The sequence below is a fragment of the Neopelma chrysocephalum genome, unplaced genomic scaffold (assembly GCF_003984885.1).
Source record: "Neopelma chrysocephalum unplaced genomic scaffold, ASM398488v2 Primary Assembly neopelma1_119, whole genome shotgun sequence".
Taxonomy (NCBI): Eukaryota; Metazoa; Chordata; class Aves; order Passeriformes; family Pipridae; genus Neopelma; species Neopelma chrysocephalum.
The window spans coordinates 5,256,215-5,274,309 of NW_020897781.1; the positions used below are offsets into that span (position 1 = coordinate 5,256,215).

At 39.8% G+C, this 18,095-nt stretch overlaps 1 protein-coding gene across 23 annotated transcripts in view; it reads left to right on the plus strand.

Moving 5' to 3' along the window:
• The first annotated feature begins 5,513 nt into the window (after positions 1–5,513).
• CTCFL (CCCTC-binding factor like) overlaps positions 5,514–18,095 on the plus strand; it is a 51,739-nt gene continuing 39,157 nt past the window's right edge. For 16 of the 23 annotated variants that reach the window (XR_003536489.1, XR_003536491.1, XR_003536493.1 and 13 more), the window contains exons 1-8: positions 8,458–8,475; positions 9,900–10,359; positions 11,255–11,507; positions 13,114–13,284; positions 13,918–14,051; positions 15,294–15,414; positions 16,266–16,415; positions 17,278–17,438. Coding sequence is in view for 2 of the 23 variants with exons in the window: in XM_027697224.1 (XP_027553025.1) it covers positions 10,147–10,359; positions 11,255–11,507; positions 13,114–13,284; positions 13,918–14,051; positions 15,294–15,414; positions 16,266–16,415; positions 17,278–17,438 (1,203 nt within the window). In the remaining 21 variants the exon portion in view is untranslated. Of the gene's footprint in view, positions 5,760–6,015; positions 6,191–8,457; positions 8,476–9,899; positions 10,360–11,254; positions 11,508–12,718; positions 12,880–13,113; positions 13,285–13,917; positions 14,052–15,293; positions 15,415–16,265; positions 16,416–17,277; positions 17,439–18,095 lie in introns of those variants that run through there. The other 7 variants (XR_003536507.1, XM_027697224.1, XM_027697225.1 and 4 more) reach the window with 5 other exon arrangements.

Here is an 18,095-nt window from a genome sequence, read left to right on the forward strand (position 1 = left end):
AGATTTAACTTTTTTTGGCACTTTTTCTCTGTGCTTCTTGACACTTGAATGTGATGCTCATCAGGTGCCTTCTTGGAAGCTGTCAAATCATTTAAATGCATGTGAATCTGACATTTCAAGATGATAGTGTTCAACAAGTGCCTTGAAAGGAGGGTTTTTAGGATGTTTGCTTTGATGGACACTATTCAGGCTGTTCAAAATAGAGGTTTTGAGCACTTAGATTTATAGACTTACTGGAAGTCAATGCAATAAATGTAAAAGTTCTTAGATGCTCAGAAAAGACATCATTAGAAAGCTTAACTCATCACTAGAAACCAAGGTGCAACAAAGCACTCTCAATGAGCTCTGAAAGTTGTTAATGGCATATAATAATACTCAGAAATTCTACTCCCCTCCCATTGCTAATTATCCTACATACTATCACCTCCAAAGAGTTTGTCACTCGGGTATTTTGTTATAAAACTGTGGCTGTTTTTTAAAGATTCTCTGAGCTGCTCTACCAAGGGCAGAGCATTGCCTCTGGATTGTTATTTCCTGCTGTGAGCACACTGCAATTGCTGCTGGACTGGGTGCCACAGAGCCCAGATCCAAGGGCAGCCCTTGCAAGCAAACAGCTCACAGAGGCCAGGGCAGGGACTGTTCTCTCAGCTTCCAGAGGAAAATGTGAACCGTGCAAATTGCCTGCACTTGCAAAAGAGTCTGTGACCGAGCCAAGTGTTTATTCCAGGCCCTGTGCAGCCCTGTGCAATACTTCCGCCTCACAGCCCCTTTCCTTACAGGCAGTTCTTCGGCACTGACCCATCTGCAGGAGGTCTGGGGGCTCTGGCCACACGTGCTGCACGTTCCTCTCCTCGTGTGCTGCGTGAACTGTGAGACAGCCTCTGGGAGCAGGCGCAACAGGTACCAGCAAACCGGGAGCACAGCGCTTTCCTTCTTACCTCGTCCTTTCCAACCCCAAATGATACAGGATTTGTCTGGGGCAGACTGTAAGATATAATAATGTTTGTGGCTCACTACATAAGGTGATGTAACTTTTTTACCTGTGTTCAAAGTTAAGTGCCTTGTTCTGATAGCAGAGGAATGGAAAACCAGAAAAGAATACCCAGATTTATCCTGATTAGACTGCTGCCTGTCCAGCATTTTCAGCTTGACCACAGTCATGCTAACATTTCTCAAACAAATGGAAGTAAATTTTGGCAGCCAGGAACATTCATTGGTGCATGTTTAAGGTCTGAAGAAAGTCACCAACCTTTGATGCTTGGTTTAGTATCAGCTCTAGTGCTCAATCCTGAGCTGTATTTTAGAGAAAGTCCTGGTAATACATGACAATGCTGACATTATACCATGGGCACACTGGTTTCTTACTTGTTATTCTTCTTCTTTGGCAGATAAAATAGTTATTATTGTTGTTGTTATTATTATTATTATTACTTATTTTTTAAGCTCACTTTTACAGGCTCTGAGACACTGTTATAGTCACCAGGGGAGGTGGGGTCTCTCTTCCATTTTCTCCTGTAAGGAATAAAAACTGGAGTCTTGGCTAGAGAGGTACCTTGACACTTCCAAACATTGCCAGTAAGGAATACTGTCCTTTCTTTCATAAAACCCCTATCAGTGTGAATATGTGAGTAATGAGCTCTGTAGACACTGGCACCTGACCAGTGGCCAGCTATGTGTAATCCTGTCAGCTTGGGAGCTCTTCTCATCTACTGCAGAAGGCCTAACAGTCACACAGAGAATTTGGGCCCACCAAGACTTTGACTGACTTTACAGTAGCCAGAACATAATTATGATTTTTGCACAGTTCCTGCAATTTTTTGGCTGGATGAACAGCAGAACCCCAGCTAGGAGAGAAAGGGACAAACCATACTGAACACCGTGGAAAACAGTCAGCATAAGGTTTGTGTTTCCCTTCACCTGTGCAGCATCTGCTGTGCTCAGTCACACAAAGCCCAGGTGGCTCCGAGATTCAGTTTGCAAATAAAAACAGTGACCCTTGCTGGAGTGAAATCTGTTTACCACAGAGGTGTGTGTTTGCAGCTGTCAGGGGCTCCCTGCTTCCTACCTGGGGAAGGGGTAACCAACAAATCCTTGCACCCAGGTTCAAGCACCTCTTCTTCAAGAGCTTCTGTCTTCCTGAGGATAACTAGGGTTCTGCTAACTCTGCCCTTACAGAGACTTCACCTCCTCAGGCCTAAGGAGCACCTTTTATAATCTAAGTTTGTTTATTTTTTTTCTAGGATAAGACAACCTCTTGTTCCTTCCTCTTGCATGCTGTTCATTATTCTCTGTGATCCTTTGCTTGCTAGCAGGACTCTGTTGGCAGTTGTCATTTCAGGGCTATCCAGCTCTACCTGTGCAATGTGTTTTTTCTCCTTTCTTTAAATGCTGCCATTTTCCTTTGTTCTCTCTCAGTGTTTTTGTCCCTTGTTACATGCAGACTGTCCCCCTGGTCACAGTTCTGTATTGTCCTTCATGAGCTGACTTCCTTAAAGAAGGAAGGTTTTAACCAGTAAGCGTTGGTGCAGACTCTCAAGGTTTAGGTTCTGTTTCTTCCTCTGCCATGGACTTCCTGTTTGACTTTAGACATGTAACTTTACATCCCTAAGCCTTTATCATCTCTGTGGAAGGGGCTGGGAGGTGATAATGCTGATTTCTCCCTGTTCTTATGCATTCTCCTAGTTTGGTTGGTAGTTCCTGGTTAGAGGAGTTTAAAAGCTAATTAGACATGATCATTATCTCTTCTTATTTTTATGTCTGTGCCACAGATAGTCCCTGCTGGGTCCTCTCTAGGTTACTGTAATACAAATAGTATGTTCTTATTTGAAATTAAAAGCATATACTGTAACCTGTTTTCTCCTTTAACAGGAACACAAAAGCAGCAACTTAGGCTGAACTGTGTTTTCTGTTTCAAGTGAGATTTTTCTATACCTTTTTCCCCAGGAAAATAGCTTTGATTAATATTTGAAGCATTATATAACACTGGAAGCCAAACAGAATAGAAAAGCTGATTGTGCAGAAATGAAAGCCAAACTACATCAAAAGGTCAGAAGGCAAATGTGCCTATGTCAAGCACTACATACCTCTTGGTTCTTGAACCTGGCAGCTGGAGGAAAATCAACATTGCAAAAAGACCAATAATCCCTGTATCAGAGCCTGTGTTTACTGGAAAACTCTTATGTAAGTGTTAACAGGTCAGGTGCAATCCCACACACTGCACACTTATGCATAGCAACATTCTAATAGGAATAAGGCAACACTGGTGGACAACAACGTGATTTTTTTCAAAAGCACTTTTGCTTGGTCACTGTAAATGGTTCCTATGAGACAAGTGCCACAATTATGATTATTGCTACCAACAACATTCGGTAAAGAAATCAAGGGTTCAGCTGGACTCTGGAGATCACACTGTTTTCATATGCTTTTAGGAAGACAGAATTCTGACTGCTGTACCTGTGTCTGTTGACTGACCAACTGTAACTGCCTCCAAATTTACTGACTCAGAATGATACATAAGGATATGAATACTGTTTATGTAAAGAGGAGCTTCTTATACATAAGCTTAAACTAGTATGTACAAATTAATAGCAACCAACTTGCATTCTTCAAATAAAATTTTAGAAAACACCCACTTGTTAACCTTGTAGAGTTCAGGCATTTGCTCTGCAACGGCACTATGCCTTGTTATTTTGGGTGAAGCACGAATGGGATCTGACCAGGAGATGTTAAACAAAAGAAGGCTATGAATGACAGATCAAGAGACTTTGTTTGTAGAGGCAGCTCTGAACAGAACAATAACCATGATTCACAAAACTGTCACTTAGCTATTCTTGTTTGCTTTCTAGGCACCACCTTATCCTGCTGTTTAAAAAGACTGCAAGGACTATAAGGATGACTTGGTTTCTTACTACAGGAAAATATGTAAAACTAAGCCTGCTACACCATGTTTCTGTTACCAGTTCCTGATGGAGAGGTATGGGGTCTTTAAGTGATGATTTGACATTATAGCAGTGCAGAAGACTAAGATTTAAGGTATCTCTGCCAATAAATATCAAGGACTAAATCACCCACTGTTCAGTGAAGTGAGACTAATATACATGTCTTTAAATATGCCCTTAAATTTTCTTGATTTCTTCAGATTTTTCAATTAAGAATCTTGATTTGGACTACTTGAAAGTTCAGCACCCAAGACAATTTGTTATCTGAGCTGGGAAAAAAATGCATAGGAACTCACTGCTCTTCTGAACCCACTGCTCTTCTGAACCCACCAACTGCCTCCTTACTGCTGATTTTGCAAGGTTTAATGTGTACTTGCTGCATTTCCATGTGGAAGTAGAATTTGAACTCCTTTGGGTTGTACATCTCACTCATAGATTCATTAGGACAATGATTCAAGAGTCCCATTCTCCGTGATCCTATTAACTTCCAATGTTTTGTGTCTGTTCAGCTGTGCACAAAGAGCTGTTCTCTGAACTGTTTTTCTGATTAAAGATTAACAATGCGATAAAAGAAGGAAACATGGGCATCCTTGGAGTTTGTTTCTTACATCAGCTGGGTTAAACCTTTACTATCGTTTCTCACTGTGTATCTTCTCTTTGTGTTTGGCAATCAAATTCTGCACAGCTCTAGCACGTTTCCCCCCGTTTAGTCAAAACAAGAGGAAAACTTTCTGCCTTTTTAAGCTTTTAACTCTTCGACCCTTGCACTAACAGCAACAGAAACCTTTAATAACTAACTTAGGGGAGCTGTCTTTAAAACTTTCTTTGCTATCTCTTAGATTAAAGAGTATTCTGTAAAAACAGTGGAAATCACTGAGGTGTACTTAACTGTATAATCACACTAATTTCTTTTGAAATGGAAGAAGCAATGTCCTTCCCAATAAACATCCTTCTTCCAAACAGACCCAGGCACGCAGCTCTGCTGTTTGCCACAAGCAGCAAACAGTGCATTACTGGATGGCATGATTGTTTCTAAATATATCATAATGTTAGATGAAACAGTTAATAGACAAATTACAATTATGGTTAATAATTTTTAGACCATTTCCCTGGCTTGTGTCTGTACAATCAATCATCCTTGGTACTTTCAGCTCCAGTAAGCTTATGTTAAATACTTCCCCTTTTATATATCCCACATCTGTACACTATTATGTCTTTTTTTTTTTTTTGTCATGCTATATAATTATAATAATTTACAGTCTGGAGTAGGATTTTAAGCGCATAGACAACACTTGAAAGCATTAAGTCTTTTAACTTAACAGAAGTTGGTTTGGTTCTGCTACAAGAATCCCTGCTGTTTAAAGAGACGATTTGTCTTCTCAAAGTCAAGGTGAGCATTGGAGGGAGAGCAAAGCCCAGCCCTCCCCGTGCCTTGGGCACAGCCCATATTTAGCTGATTGTTCATGAACAGTCCCAGTACTGTGCCCCAGACAGCTCTGCACCCTCCTCACCCTCCTCTTTGCACTGAGAAGTGGTAATTTATAGCCTGCCTAGACACCAGTCAATCAATATCCTCCACGATGATTTCCATCTGTCTTTGCTTTGCTATGCTCCCGTCTTCCCTTTGCTTTGGGCAATAAGGAAACCAGTAAACTGCATGTTCTGAGGTTCCTGGCTCTGAGGTCTGAGTAGCTTTTATATGATTGTAGAGATGGGGAGCAGAGAATTGTGGTTTTTGGGGCAAACAAGAAATCCAAGTCAGACCTGAATCCTAAATGATGTCTTCTAGAATAAGCTGCAGCTCCCATCTCAGAATCAGAGGTATGGGGGGAAAAGTAAAAAACAATCAAATAAACAAACAGAACAAAACAAAACAAAACAAAATCTAAAATATTTTAATACTATTCCTCTTTTCAAGTGATCAGACTGTATATTTTCTCCTGAGAATCTCCCAGGCCAGCACTGAAGCACTGAGTTAATTCTGAATCTGCAACTTTCAGTTGCTTAGAATAGCATCTTTCTTTTTTTAATCTCACTCATTAGTTGAAATGCTGTGTTGTTGTTTTTTTTTAATTAGGATATTTGGTGGTCTCTGAAGAAATGCTTCATCTCTGTGAAAGTGGGACACTAAAGGCACAAGTTGACAACAGCATCAGAAAATATCTCAACCATTTGGTGACTACAGCTACAGTGTTTAAAGGAGCCAGATGAATTAGAAGATGATAAAAGTAAACTCGCTTTCCCTGAAACAGGTGATTGTGTGAAGGAGGTTATCTCCTGCTGTCATTATGAAGAGGGGCAATATCTCACTGCAAAACAGGTGATGAAGGTAGCGATTGTCCCTGGTGCAAGAGCAAAGCAAAGGCGTGTGTGTTTGCAGAGCGGTGTTAAGGCACAGACACCACTCTGACAGGTGCGGTGCGAACGCGACATAGACTTGGAAACAAAAGTGAGACATTGGAGGAAAGTGAAAATGGAAAACTTTCCAGATGCCAGGTGGAAAATGATATTAAAGCTGTCAAAATAAGTCACAACAAAGACTGGGTTTTCTCATAGACTAACAGGAGTCATGTTCTGCAGAAGAATGGAGTTCTCAACCACAAGACAGAGTATCACAAATGAAACAATTATGAGCATTGGAGGTTAAACTGGGGCCTATTTGTTTCAGGGGTTTTTTTTGCTTTGGTCTCCCTCTATTTTTTCCTTTTAATTTTTTTCCTTTTCTCTTCCAAATGCACTACAGCAGTCTTGATTTACTCTGCATTTTGTGGACAGGTCAAAAATGTGTAAATAAATCACACCGTCATTTCTTATCATAGTTATCTATTCTGGGCTTAATTCCAAACCCAGTTAAATTGATGGCAATCCTTCCATTGGCATCAGAGCACTGCAATTTAGAACCTGTGATGAAGGTGCAAAGCATCACGGTAGAGGCTTGTTAAACAGCCTCTGCAGTCATCCAAAGTGATTTTCTAAAACACAGTAAGGAAAGGGAACTTAGAACTACCTTCAAGGTCAAATATGCTTTATGTACATGCTAATGGAGCATTTAAAAAAGCTCCACCTAACAAGCATTAAGTGTCCTAAATATTATAAAAGGCGTTATTCAGATTTAAGACTGACAATCTGAACAGATAAGCCAATATTTTACTCTTTTCAAAAATCAGCCGCACTGTTTATACTTGGGTAGAAAACCACAGATCAGAACAAAGTTCGCTGTGTTTCCTTAGTGCAGTCAAGGGTAGAATTTACTCTGCTGATTGAGGATTTCAGTTGTCCATGTATTCATTTTCATGCACTGGTAGATTCTTATCAGCAATTTATCTGCAATTTTGTGGCTGAATTTTGTTTCTTTATGCAACATTACTTTAGCACAAGAAAATGTGCCTACATTAAATTCCTTATATTCCTTATAAACTACTCCTAACAAACAATAATTCATACTGAATGTTTACCCCCCAAAGTATAATTATGACTTTAAAAATAAAATGGCTCTCTGTTCTTTTCATGATAGATTTTTCAGGCAGACTGTTGATGTGTTAGAAAGAACCAGACTCCCAGAGGAGTGGGTAGAAGCTTGATTGCAGCTAGAGACAGACAATGCAGCAGCAGTGGTAACTGGAGACTGTACACACAACAGGCCATCATGGCCATTACGGAGCTGTTAACCTCTAGTGTGTCAAAACCTAACCAGAAACTGGTTGAATTTGCAGCTTGCTGATCCAAGTGATTCCTTTAAATTCAACCAAAAAAATGAACTGAAGGGCTATTCTGTGTTTGAGTTATATCAGTTAATAATGGAAATAATGACAGACCTTTAGTGTAGCTGCATGGATGGTGCTGGTATTAATAATGCAGAAGTGCAAGGTAGGACAGCTCTTGGAAGCTGATGACTGTTGAAGTGCAGAAAACCTCATTAAAACGACCTAAAGAAGGGTGTATTATTATAACAACTTTTTTCCTACAGTACCCTTCAACTATAATAATTGCACAATATATGTAGCAACTTGAAAAGATTCAGAAATGTGTAAGAAGTAAAGTCTCTGGCCACAGTTACTGGCAGCATAATTATGTGAATATATTATTTACTCTGCATTGTGTTCTTTAGTTTTGAGAGCCCAGAGATTCATGGATGATGAATAATGTGGTGTCTAACTAAAATATCAGCCCTACATTGCTGGAACACATATTCAACCTCAAATAATTGCTTTGGAATTGTGTTGATTACAAATAGCAGAATAAATATGACTAACTTGCAGATGTTAAATGTAAAAAATTTGATATTATTTTTGTATTTAAGATTCTGCAGTGGATAGGAGTAGTTGTTGTCAAGGATATTTATGGGATTTTAGTTGCTCTCTCTGAGGATAAGGCCCAGTGATCTAAAATCATGCTTTTTCAAGATGTGAAGAGTTTAATTTTTCATTCTTACAACTAATTACAGTGGCCCCACTAATGTACTTTTCACAGCTACATCCTTTGCGGGAATCAGACTCACCGGCTTTTCCAATGGTGCTACACAGCCCTGCTATCCCAGGTACCCACCACAGAGAAATAGCAATAATGACCCTGACAAATTCCATGGAAAAGGGAATGTGTGGTTCCTGGGTACCCAGTGGTGTTAACTGTGCTCAGAAACACAAAATATAATGGCTTTGGGCATGACCCCACCTCATCTGAGGGTACAGCTTGAAAGGCCAGTGGGGTGTGCTGCTTTTGTGCTACGGATATTTCACAAATGCCAGTTTTACTGTGTTACTTCCACAGGCAAGAAATGCCATCAGTGGGTTTGGGGCTTTGACTAGTGTTCAGTAATTCAGTTTAACAGGATCTGGACCACACTGGGCTGCAGTCCCTTTGTAATGTACTACAATGTGAGTACCTGCAACACACTGAGCTAATATTTAGAGGTAAAGCTCCAAATCTGTCCTTTGCGCTGTAATAGAGTATTCATAGTAAGTGGACCTTATAAAACACTTGAAGGTTGGAAATCACTAGTCTAGAAGGGTATGCAAGATTCAATATTAAGTCTCTCAAATTGCACAAGTTTACCTCAAAGACATTTTTACAATGCCTTTGGAGAACTCTTTTGAACTTGCTCTCATTGAATACCCAATCCTGGCCTAAAGTACAGCGTAATGATGCTTATATATCGCTCCACTGGCTCTGCAAGCCCACTTCAGCCAGTTTTGTACAACACTTCAGCTCCCGGGTGGGAGCCGCCGCCGCAGCAGCGTCAGGCGGCCCTTCAACACCACTCAGCTGCACGGCACCCGGCTGAAGGGTTTCCGTCAGGGAAACATGGGAAGTACTCCAGAGATTTTGCAAGTGGGGAAACCAGCTGAGCTCAGCCCCGTGGTCTCCAGCCAAGTGGGAGCAGGAGGTTAAGGGCCTGCAATTAAGACCCAGAGATCTTCATTTAGAGCTGGAGGGTGGCAAAATGGCAGCTGCTCCTACAGGCCCTGCTGAGCTCTCACTGTGAGGGGACGGGCTCTTTGCTGAGCACCGGGCACCCTATGCGCAGACGGGCAAAGCTCTGCCGGTTCACCCACTTCAGGGCCTTGTGCCTCGTGGGGAATTAGAGGTGAGAACCAGCTGTCTCACACGGGAGCAGCTGCCCACGGGTGGGCTTCCCCCTGCAATTGAGGGAGCGGCGCAGGGAGGGCAGGGCCGCCGTGCCGAGGTGCTCAACGGGCCGCTGAGCCCCTTCTCCGTTGTGGAGGTGGAGGTGGAGGGCGGAGGGTGGGACCGCCCGCGGCGGGCCGTGAGGTGCCTTGTGGTGGGGGAGCTCCTCTCCTCCGGACGAGGAGCGGCGGAGGCTGAGGGGCGAGGGCCGGCCGGAGGCTGCGAGAGGCGGGGAGCGGGACGGGCAGCGTGCGGGGTCCGCTGTGCGAGACAGGGCGGGGGCTTGTCCCGCACGCCCGTGGTTTGCCCTCGTGTTTAACGTCGCCTTTCGAACAGGTTCGCTCAGCACCGTGCGAGGCCTTAGGGCTGCGGGGAAACCACGGCCGGCAGCAGAGAAGAGCGTGGCGGGGCCGCGCAAAGCCGAGCGGAGGAGCGCAGCGGTGGCAGTGACTCGAGTGCGGGCGGGGGCTCCTGTCCCCCAGAGCGGTCCCTGTCTCCTGAGGAGGGTGACAAACACGGGCCCTGCTCACAGAGTGTGTGAGGGCAGAGGAGGAGGAGGAGGGAGCCCGGCAGGCCCCTGCCCATGGCAGCGCTGGCCGGGGCAGTGGTGCTGCCGGGGCAGGGACAGGCCGTGGCACACAGCGTGTCCCAGGGCATGGCTCTCACCCTGCGGGAAGGGATCTGCGTGTTCTATGACCTAGAGCTGGCACAGGTTCATGTTCTGCAAGAAGAAGGGCAAGAAAAGAGTTCAGAAAGCAAGGCAACTGAGAAACCACCAGACATGCTCCGGATGGAGGTACAAGTGAAGATATGTTACTTGTTAGCTCCTACTGTCACACCGATCCAATTCTAAGTATCCAGTCCTTTGTACAGTTTTTTATAATCTTATCCCATTTTTTAAAAGACAAACTAAAACTTTAGACTAGATAACTAACTTGTTGAAATTTAGACAAGTTCTTAATTCAGTGCACCAGTTTGGTACTATTTGGTTTGACAGCCTCGATCTCTTAAGTAGCATTACACAATTTCCCTTCTCTATAATTCAGTTAGTTCAATACTGCAGTGTCGCTGTTAAAGTTGGGTGTGTAATATGGTTTCATTTGAAATTAATTTTATTAAAAGGACATGCAAACACTGCTGTTTATTCTGTGCCAACTATTGGTTTTATAATAAAATATTATTTTTATTCTTTTAAAATTCATGCACCACTAGATAAGTTCTGAGGTAGGTCATATTTAATTTAGCTAATGCAAGACATATCACAACCTGGTAATTGCCTTATGACAAAGAAAGCATTACAATTAGGCTGCAGAAGTCCTATATTTGATAAAAAACTGAGAGCATACTTCTTGTTTTCTTGTAAAAGGTAAATGTACTGAAGTGAAATTTAAAATCTTTTTGAAAAATTAAGATACAGGGGTTTGTGTTCTCAGTAGTGTAATCTTTACATGACACTCTGAAATTTTACATACAATTTTGAAGAGGTAGGGCTCAATTTTAGTATTTTTTCACTTCCTAGTTAAGCTCTTGTATGCTAAATGCAAATTTTTTGTTGCAGTTTTGTCCATCACATTTAAGCCTGAAAATCAAGATGAATTAGTAGCTTGTCTTTTGTTGACTGCTCAGTTGATTTGCCACTAGTGACTGTCGTTGATTGAGAAAGTTGTAAAACATTTTCTTTTTTAAATTAGATTGACAGAGATAATGATGCCATTGCATTTGAAAATAACATCCAGCAGCTGAGCCCATCTGAAGAGGGGGAAGGAAAGAAACTTTTTTCCACAGTTGGGGGAAAAAAGAGCCAAAGCTGCAAAGCCAGTGAAAATTTGTCGGAGTTGTGTAATGGAAGTAAAGAGCAGGAATATGCAACTGCATCAGAACAAACAGTTGTAAAAAATTCCAAGAATCTAAAATTTCAGGCTTGTGCACCACGTCAGAAAAAAGGTAAAATGTTAATAAGGTTTGTACTTCATTTTTAGATAATGTATGTTGGGTGAGATTTTGAAGTGAGGCTGAAATTTTATATTAAATACAGTGGTAATTGTTAAGTTTAGGTTAGGTTAAGTCTTAACATTCTGTGGAAATTTGGAAGAAGAAAAAATACCTTTCAGCCTTAAGCGTTATGAGATCTTGTTCAGGCTGATGTCAGGAGAGACATTTTGGATGGCATTTAGAAATTAATGGTCTTTTGAACAGTATGTGGTATGTGAAACCTCCAGGGAGATTTCAAAGTTAATATTGTATAAATGCCTTTGAATAAACCTAGTAATTTATTTAGTCTCTTAATTCACTCATTCAGCTTGAAAATGAGCTTTTTTGAGGGTTTATGGATGAGCTTAGAATTGTTCCACGTTGCTGGCAGAGGGTGGTCGGCAAGTATCAAACAATACCTGTCAGCAAAGCCTTTCCCAGAACCTAAATAAAAGTGACAGAAAATGGCTGATGTAAGATTTTAGAAATGTGAAAGTATGTTGCAGAAGTTAAGGACTGACTTGGAAGGGAAAAGATAAGCATCTGTTTCCCTAGAAACTGTGTGTGTGCTGTAAAAGTTGGATGACATCAGTGATGTTGAGTCTGTAAACGTGTGTTGTAGCATCTGGATGTTAAGGTATCTTGGCTGAGGTTGTTTATGGAAATTGTACAAATTGTTAATGTCCCATATTTTAGTTACAGCCCCTATACGAAGCAGATTGGAGCAGCTTTAACAAAGCCAACAATGTTCTTTTGTGTGGGCATGAATCCACAATGAATAAATGACAATAAAGTGGTTTTGTTTGCTGTTACTGAAGTGTCATCTGCACATCTCTGTGTGGTATAAAGCATTGTATAAAATGCATTTTGGTCTCAGCATGAAAAACATTACAGAGAGTGCACTTGGGAGCTGAGACAACTGTTCTGGAAAGACTCCTCAAATATGACGTATTTGCCATTTCACAGTTTCAAATCTTCTTCATAACTGAAAGTGTTGCACATTTATCTTAACTTGTTACTCTCAAAAGAAATTAATTTCTGTTGTGCCATGAACTTTATTCTATGACTTCTTGAAGCAATTGATTCTTTTTTTTTTTTTCCTCAAATTCAACTAGTAATTCTAAAGAGGCTTTTACATCATGATTTTTTTATATACACTTTACAGATTCAGGACTACCAGAAAGCTGAGAATAGCTTAAGCTGCCATTTCCAAATCTTTGAATAAGCTTCCTTAGTACTAATTACACAGTTGTCCTCAAGAAGTGTGTTGCACAGGTTGTAAGTGCCTTGATGAACCATGTCTTAATGATGGTATTGAGAGAAGAAGTCTCATCCTGTCTTGGAGGTGAGAGCTAGGTTAGGAGTTAGGTTTCCTGAGATTAGATTCTAAACTGTATCACTAACGTATAGCACTATTTTTGGGGCAAATCACTCAAGTCTTAACAAAGTCCTTTGATGTAGAAGTATGAAGTATTTTTACCTAAAGTAGAGGGACTCTGTTGAAATTGGTACTGTTTTTTGAAAATGTAAAGTCATTATTTTGTGGCTTGTACAGTCTAAATGTGTCTTTGTCCAACAGGAGAAAAAGAAGGTTTCAGCTGTTGTTTCTGCACATTCACCTCAGCCAGATTGTCAAATCTGAAGCGTCACTTGAAAACCCATTCTGATGAGAAACGTTACTTGTGTCACCTCTGCCCGAAGGCTTTTCGTACAGCAACTCTCCTGCACAACCATGTGAACACACATACAGGTATCTAATGCTTGAAAATACTTCATTTTACACACTGTCTGCAAAATTGAATTAACAGGCAAATGACTTTGCCTTAGAGCTGTGATCATTTTGTACTTAGAAGTTTCTCTTATTTTGTTTGGTGTTCCATGCTGAAAAGACATTGTCTGTTGTTAGTAACTCTCTGTGTATGTGTTTGTTTATTTTATTAAATACCATTCTAAAAATTTTTGGCAAGTGAATAGTGACTTCAGTTGTGCCTGATTCCTATATGCATAGTGGAATGTTCTGTGATGTTTTCATTTTGCTGTATAAACATATGAAGCAAAGTGATAAATTGTGTTTATTATAAACTTATATTGTACATATATATTTAAGAAATTCTTTACTGTGAGAAGGGTGAGGCACTGGAGCACATTGTTCAGAGAACCTGTGGATGCCCCATCCCTGGAAATGTTCAAGGTCAGGTTGGATGGGGCATTGAGCAACCTGATCTAGTGGAGGGAATTTGGTACAAGATGGTCTTTAAGGTCTCTTCCAACCCAAACCATTCTGTGATTTAATGTATATAAAAAATCAGAAAATCGGGAAAGGGTCTATTAAAAAATTGTGCATGTTGGTGTTAAATAAAATTCTAATGGTGTGTTCTTGCAGGGACCAAACCCTATAAATGCAGTGAGTGTGATACAGCATTTGTGACCAGGGGTGAGCTTTCCCGACACAGGCGGTACAAACACACCTTAGAAAAACCTTTCAAGTGCACAATATGTGAATACTCCAGTGTAGAAGTAAGTACAATCATTTGGCATTTTAAAACTAGTTTGAGGACATTTTCTTTTTTTATTATGCTGAAACTGCTACCAGACAATGTGTTGGTGTGAATTTGGTCCTCTTCCTTTACACTTCATGGTATATACTGTGGGGCAATACTAGATGATGTCTAAAACAAAGGTCATGTGTTGTGTTTATATACTTGATGATGTTTGGTTTTCTTTCCAGAACTGAAATTTTCTTAATCAAGAAATAAAAAACTGAGAGTCTGCTTAAGGGTTCACTTGGAAAAAACAGGCTTTCAGAAATGCACCTGTGATTGAATCACAGTCACCTCTGATTGAATCACTGTCACAGTTTAGTGGATATTCAGTATCTGAATTTTTTATGTGCTGTGTCCAGATCTGAAGGTGTAAGCAAGCCTTAACTTTATTCCACACACCTTACCTTATTGATTAGATTTTGGATAGCTTCCATCTTTAAAAACCCTGGCAGTTTATTTTAAATTATTCTGTTCTTTCCCTTGTTTCAATAAGGAACTATTCAGCACTCGTTGCTCTTCCAGAACTCTCATTCCTGTGAGCTTTACCTGAATGAGGAAAGCAGAAGGAGCTCTCTAGTACTGCCATGCAAATTGTTTGACTTTTGTATAGCAAAGGTTGGCAGTCATGTTTAATTTTATTTGAATAGTGTTGTAGATTTGAGTGGATCTGTCAGTGAATTCCTTAAATATGTTTATAAACAGAGGAATTGAACATTTGGTAACTCCCATTTGCATATCTGCAATATTTATGTAGAACAGATCAGAACAGTATAAAAAAGTAGAATGAAATAAACTTTGCAGCATTGGGACTTGAAGGTGAATAGACTTTGGTTAATGAGTTTGGTCTTTCATTTATTTTCCTAAGTATTTTCAAAGAATTTTATGTCTGGTATGTCCAAGTAGTGTGAGAGTAGTAGGTATCCTCTTTATAAAATGCTAGCTTTTCTGTTCTTACTATAAAATTTCTTCTGATGTGGACACTAAATATGGAAATAAGACCATTTGGGGAAAGAGTAAAGTGTTACCTAAAACCACAACAGGCTGATTGTGCAGGAAAAATGGGGAGGGGGGGAATATGGATGTGAGAGTGCTAATTTTGGGATTAATGCAATATTTTAAATTGCATTGGGTGTATTATGTAAAATTGCTTATATTTTAATTTGATTATGTCTCTGATGTAGGTGTTACTTTAGCAAATCTCTGATTTTTATGTTAGGCCAGCAAAATGAGACGACACATTCGTTCCCACACAGGAGAGCGTCCCTATCCCTGTGACCTTTGCAGTTATGCCAGCAAAGATGCCTATAAACTGAAAAGGCACATGTTAACTCATACAGGTAGGACTCTGCAATGATCAAGTCTATGGCCTTAGGCCCTGAGCATTCATTGGGTTAGAATGATCTAATTTCAGACTCTAAATTAGTCCTTTTTTAATTTGTGGTTTTGAGTAAAAACGTGTGAAAAACATGTTCTCTTTAAATGTTCTGGATTTGGCTATTGGAGATCTAGCTGTACAGTGCTATTAGTTACAGTCTTGCTGCTCTTCCCAAACTTCTTTTATATTAGAAAAATATTTCCTTTATGTGCTGTTGTTTTCTGTGGATCAAGTTGTCACTTTTATTTCTGGATTATTTGATTTTATATGGAGCGTGTCTGATGGGAGATTTTTAAATGTCTGTTCAAAACATGGACATTTCTGTGGCTTCAGACTGGTAGCAACTAATTTGGTCAAAAGGATTAAATTGCTTAAACACTGAAAGGAGTGTGTTCCAGTCACAGCTCTGTAATGTGCAAGTCTTCTGAGAAGGCAGTTGGTATCTATCCTGTATTTCAGGGTTTAACTTAGTTATGATATATCATGTGTGTTATCGTTAATGTTTTAGTTTGTTTCAGAGTGTGACAGTGTGGTTTGAATCAAATCTTCCAAATATCCCCACTTATCTCTCATTGGTTCATATCTTGAGACAATTTTTGACTTGTAGATTCTGGAAGCCCAAATTTTGTGTTGTAATCAGTTATCTAAACTTATGGAAACTTATTTAGCCATTTGTGCATTGTCAACTAATAGTAACTTTTGGTCGGTGTGGAGACTGTTGCTGTTAGAACATGTGGAGATCTCTGGGAATTTGCACTTGTATCAAATGACCAGACCTTCTAAGCAGATGTTATTTTAATATCTTTTTAATAGGGGAGAAACGCTATGAATGTTGTGTTTGCCGGGCCAGATTCACTCAAAGTGGTACCATGAAAATCCATATGTTACAGAAGCACGGAGAAAATGTCCCAAAACACCAGTGTCCACATTGCAGTACCCTTATTTCCCGAAAAAGTGATTTGGGTGAGTTTAAAGGAAAAAACTGAAAATGAAACTTAGAGATAAGTAAAGGTGAAATATCTCATCTTCACAAAATTTCACCAAATATGTTATGTTTGACTTCATATGATCACAAAATATTTCTATGGAAAATGTATTTATGTTTTACAGGTAAGTTCCTCCTGCAAGGAGATGTGGTGACATCTTGTGGTTGATGTTTTAATTTGTTTAAAATGCAAAGTAGCAAAGATTCAGCTTTTTCTTTCACTCGATACCTGTGGCACTGTGACCATCTGTCTTTCAGTAGAAATATTTGAGGCAATAGAGCTGACCAGTAACTACAAAACCTATATAAAATATTAAGTTTCCAGAAATATATGAGAAAGCTATATTAAAGAAATACTTAGACATACAAAATGCCTTTAGAATCTATTTATGTTTTCAAATAAAGATCCAACTGAAATATGATAAATATTTGAACGTAGAAGTGGAATTATTATTTACATACATAGAGTCTCTTCATGTATTTTTGCAGTGTTCACTTTTATGTTGTAAATACTACTTTGGGTAACATTTTTCAATGAATTGTTGTGTACAGACTAATGCAGGGGGTTACTGGAATTTTTAAAAGTGGTTTGTTAAACAATTTTCATTGAAATCAACAGGATTTAGGCTTACAACTGCTTGATTTCTATGGAAAGTTACAACACCCTGCTGCAACTTTAGTTATCTTAAACTAATTTGGCTATTTTACGTGTACTGGAGAGAGCACTGAAGGTTCTTTCATGTTTGCCTTACTCAGGGATATAAACGGTCCATCTTTTAGTCAAAATTGTGGAAATCAAAAGCTTGCTGTTAAAATGCATTGTTTTGGATAACTGTTCAGGTGTCCACTTGCGAAATCTTCACTCCTACATGGAGGAGGCCATTAAGTGCAGTGCCTGTGAGGCAGTTTTTCACGAACGCTACGCTTTCCTTCAGCACAAGAAGACTCACAGAGGAGGAAAAGGATTCAAATGTGCTCAGTGCAGCTACACGTGTAATCAGGTATTTAAATTCCCTGAGAAAACACTGCTTACTCGGTGGTTTGGCAAGGTGTGGTTGGCTTTGGGGTTATATTTACCTGAAGAGAATAAAAGCTTTTGTGCCTGCGGTCTGATTAAAATAGTGTAGTTATATTTATTTCCAGGATAAATTGTTCACAAACAAACAGTGAAAATGAAATCTTTTTATCAAGGAAAGTGTTCTTGATAAATCTTTTGTACATGAACTGCTTGGAAGTATCAAGTAAGAGTAATCAGTTTTGGTGATGTCCTGATAAGAACAAAATACAGTATTTGAGCCTGAAATGTGATTTTCAGCAGTGACACAGAATGAATTCAGTCTGAACTGAAAGTTGTATTTTAAAGAGTACATTTAGGATATTTAGGATAGCTTTGGCCTTGATATGTTGGAATGTATCATTACTCTGGTCTGGTTATTTTCTCAGCAATCCTTAATAAAGTTAGGAGGAAAGCCTCTGACCTTCTCCACAGGGGAGCAGTATCCCAGTGTGTTCTTCAGCATCTGCTCACAGTGGAGGATAAATAAGGAGTCTGTGCAACACCCTAACACTTTTCTGGTGCCTGTGAGAGTTGTTTGTACATGTGTCACAGAGCTGGGTAGTAATGTTACAGATATTTTTGTGCTGAATTGCACATAAAC